Source organism: Chanos chanos, chromosome 16 (genome assembly GCF_902362185.1).
Source record: "Chanos chanos chromosome 16, fChaCha1.1, whole genome shotgun sequence".
NCBI lineage: Eukaryota > Metazoa > Chordata > Actinopteri > Gonorynchiformes > Chanidae > Chanos > Chanos chanos.
This window is the reverse complement of record NC_044510.1, coordinates 12,166,614-12,169,310: the sequence shown is the minus strand read 5'-3', so window position 1 is coordinate 12,169,310 and position 2,697 is coordinate 12,166,614. Positions and strand designations below refer to the sequence as shown.

The 2,697-nt window shown below is 47.1% G+C and overlaps 1 protein-coding gene across 1 annotated transcript in view; it reads right to left on the bottom strand.

Annotated features, from left to right (window-relative positions):
* Positions 1-855: 855 nt before the first annotated feature.
* The window catches only part of srebf2 (sterol regulatory element binding transcription factor 2), a 17,666-nt gene continuing 15,824 nt past the window's right edge, over positions 856-2,697 (bottom strand). The window contains exons 17-19 of the mRNA XM_030794047.1: positions 2,557-2,697; positions 1,817-1,931; positions 856-1,577 (exon numbers count right to left, since the gene is read on the bottom strand). The exon at positions 2,557-2,697 is cut by the window's right edge and continues 36 nt beyond it. Coding sequence (XP_030649907.1) covers positions 1,360-1,577; positions 1,817-1,931; positions 2,557-2,697 — 474 coding nt within the window. The 3' untranslated portion in view covers positions 856-1,359. The remainder of the gene's footprint in view (positions 1,578-1,816; positions 1,932-2,556) is intronic.

Here is a 2,697-nt window from a genome sequence, read left to right as displayed (position 1 = left end):
TAGATATAAACAGATACTACATGTGATGGAGCCGAGCTAAGCATCGCGCTAAAACCGGCAGGTGCTAATTAGCACAGAGCTGAGAGGGACGGGGGGAAAAATGTCTCACTATTGTTATATAAAACCACACCTCTCTGTGTTTACAGGAACGACATCCACTTTAAATGGAGCAGCGTTTACACAGCGAGAAAAAAAAACTCTGGAACCGCTAGCATCCCCTCGCAACATCCTGTGTGTAGTATGTTAGCATGTAGCATCTAGTGCCTCTGATACTGACACACTATTAACAGTATGGTTTTCGCGCTCTGCCAGATAAACTGAACCAACTGTACTGTACGAATGCGAACATAGAGAAGACTAAGTTTAAGCACTGTAACGACAGGCGGTCAAAAACTGCTCCCGTTTAAGGGTTGCGCGTGTTTAGTCGTACAGAAAGAGGGCCGTTTTTAACAGAATTAGCCGTCAACTCTATGTCTGTCCCTTAGTAGCAAATGGGGTATTGATTGGTAAACCTGCACTGGGATTGAGTTTGTGTTTTCCATTACGAGTAGCTTATGGGTGTAAAGTGTGTAATGGCGCGTATTATATATATATATTATATACACACATAAAATTTGAATAAATGCACGTGTTACTGCTAAGTGCCGTTACTTCCCTTCAGTTGCTCTGGAATGGTGTGTATGTGTGTACGGGATTAATGACCCATAAGTTAACAGCCTGTGACTGTTCATAATGTGTGGTAGCTGCAGGGCTGATCTGAGACCAGTACATGTGCAGGGTTGATCTCAGACCTGTACAAGTAATTAGCAGAACAGAATTGGTACTAATCTTTAGGCTGCTCTCAAACTGATTCTAGACCTGTTTATGTGGCTCTTTTACACTCAGTAGGTGGACAAAGAGTTCTACCAAATTCAGTTCATTGCTGTCCCAGGTGTGTTTGCATTTGTTAAGTGATTTAAGACCTGTTACCAGGACTGTGCTCCACCCACCAACAACAGCCGCAGCTTGCTAACGTTGGCTACTATTTTCCTATTTCTGTGGCTGCCATAAATATTCAGGAATACTATCTAACATTGTTGGTCAGAAGCATACTTTGGAAGGGCCATGTGAGGGGGAATATCTTCCAACAGTCATTGCTATGCTGTCTCTAAACCACCAACCCAACTTGTCCAATTACTAACAAAGAAGAAATATAACAAGCGCCTCTGAAAACTAGCACAAACGGTTCCTCATGTTGGCCTAGCTGAAAGAGCTTTCGCTAACCGCCGAGGCCTGTCAGTGTGTGTCTGGCGTGAGTAATAAATGGATTTGCGCCGATTGTTTTGGGTGTGGTGGTGGGGGGTTGGGAGGGGAATGTGTTCAGGATGCGGCAATGGTGGTGCCCCCTCCCAGACGGAGCAGGATCTGCTGACAGTCCTGTACCGAGCGACGGTCGCCCACGCGCTCCAGCGTCCGTTTCGCTTCGGCCAAAAGGCGGGCGCGGTGCCCGGGCGGGGTCAGCAGAGGCAAGGGGAGGTGTCGGCACGCCAACAGGATGGCGTGAGCTCGCTCTCGCTCACCAAGTATGCAGTCACCTTCTGTAGAGAAGGAGGGTAAAAGCAATGAGAGTGTGGAAGGGATGACGGGTCAAGAAGCGGGCTGTATTTGTTACTGTGTGTTTGTATGTGTGTGTGTGTGTGCGTGCGTGTGTGTGCGTGCGCACGCACGGTGTTGAGCGTTACAGATTCTGAGATGCTGTTGTGTGTGAGTGAGCGCGCACACGCTGTGTGTGTGTGTGTGTGTGTGTGTGTGTGTGTGTGTGCATGTGTGTGTTTACCTGCTGTGTATCCAGAGTTTTGCGTGCGGCGTCGGAGGCTGTGTTCCAGTAGCTGGTGTGTGCGTGTTGGACTGGCACCTGCCATCAGCCTGACTGTGGTCTCATGTAAGAAAACCTGAGGGAAAAAAAAACATCACTAAGCCTTTGTCTCACTGGACTCACCGTCCCAACTGACTGTTTCCTTAACACAGTCTTGTGTTTCTCCACCTATTTTTTCAACTATGCATGATAAAGGGCAATTCAAACTTCTTCAGTTTTGGGCGGGCTTTTTTTTTTTTTTTCTTCTTTTCTTCTATTTTTTCGATAACAAAACAAAACAGAGAAGTCAGCTGTCTGCCAGTGCTGCTCTTTAAGGCTTTCTTGCCCTTTCACCTATCCAGGTATTTTTCATTACGGCTACTGACTGGACACTGACGGGTTGTTGGTTCAAATCCAACAGGTGTCATTAGGGAATGTACTGACAGATGCATTTCTGCAGTAGGACAAAGAACGCTGTAGCCTTAAGCTCATGTTCAATATCTTCCCATGACCCTTCGACCTAAACCTCGATAATACTCGTCTGACTGGTGTTATCAGAAATAAACTGTGAAGTAGATATCATTCCGTCATCTGTGAACTCAGATCCCTTTCTTTTATTGTTCCAATCTATTTAAAATGCCACAACAGATGAAGTCATCTCCTCGTGCTTGACGCTGAGTGGGATGTTTTTTGGATCTTAACTTAACCACCGGTGACTTTACCTTGTGCTGGGCCTGTCTGTAGCCCTGGCCCAGCTTGCGCAATGAACTCAGGTCTCTCTGGAAGCCGGCCAATTGGGAGCCATGTGCGGGCGCCGGCTCTCCGTTGGATCCGCCTCCTCTCTGCCATAGGCTGGTTCTGAG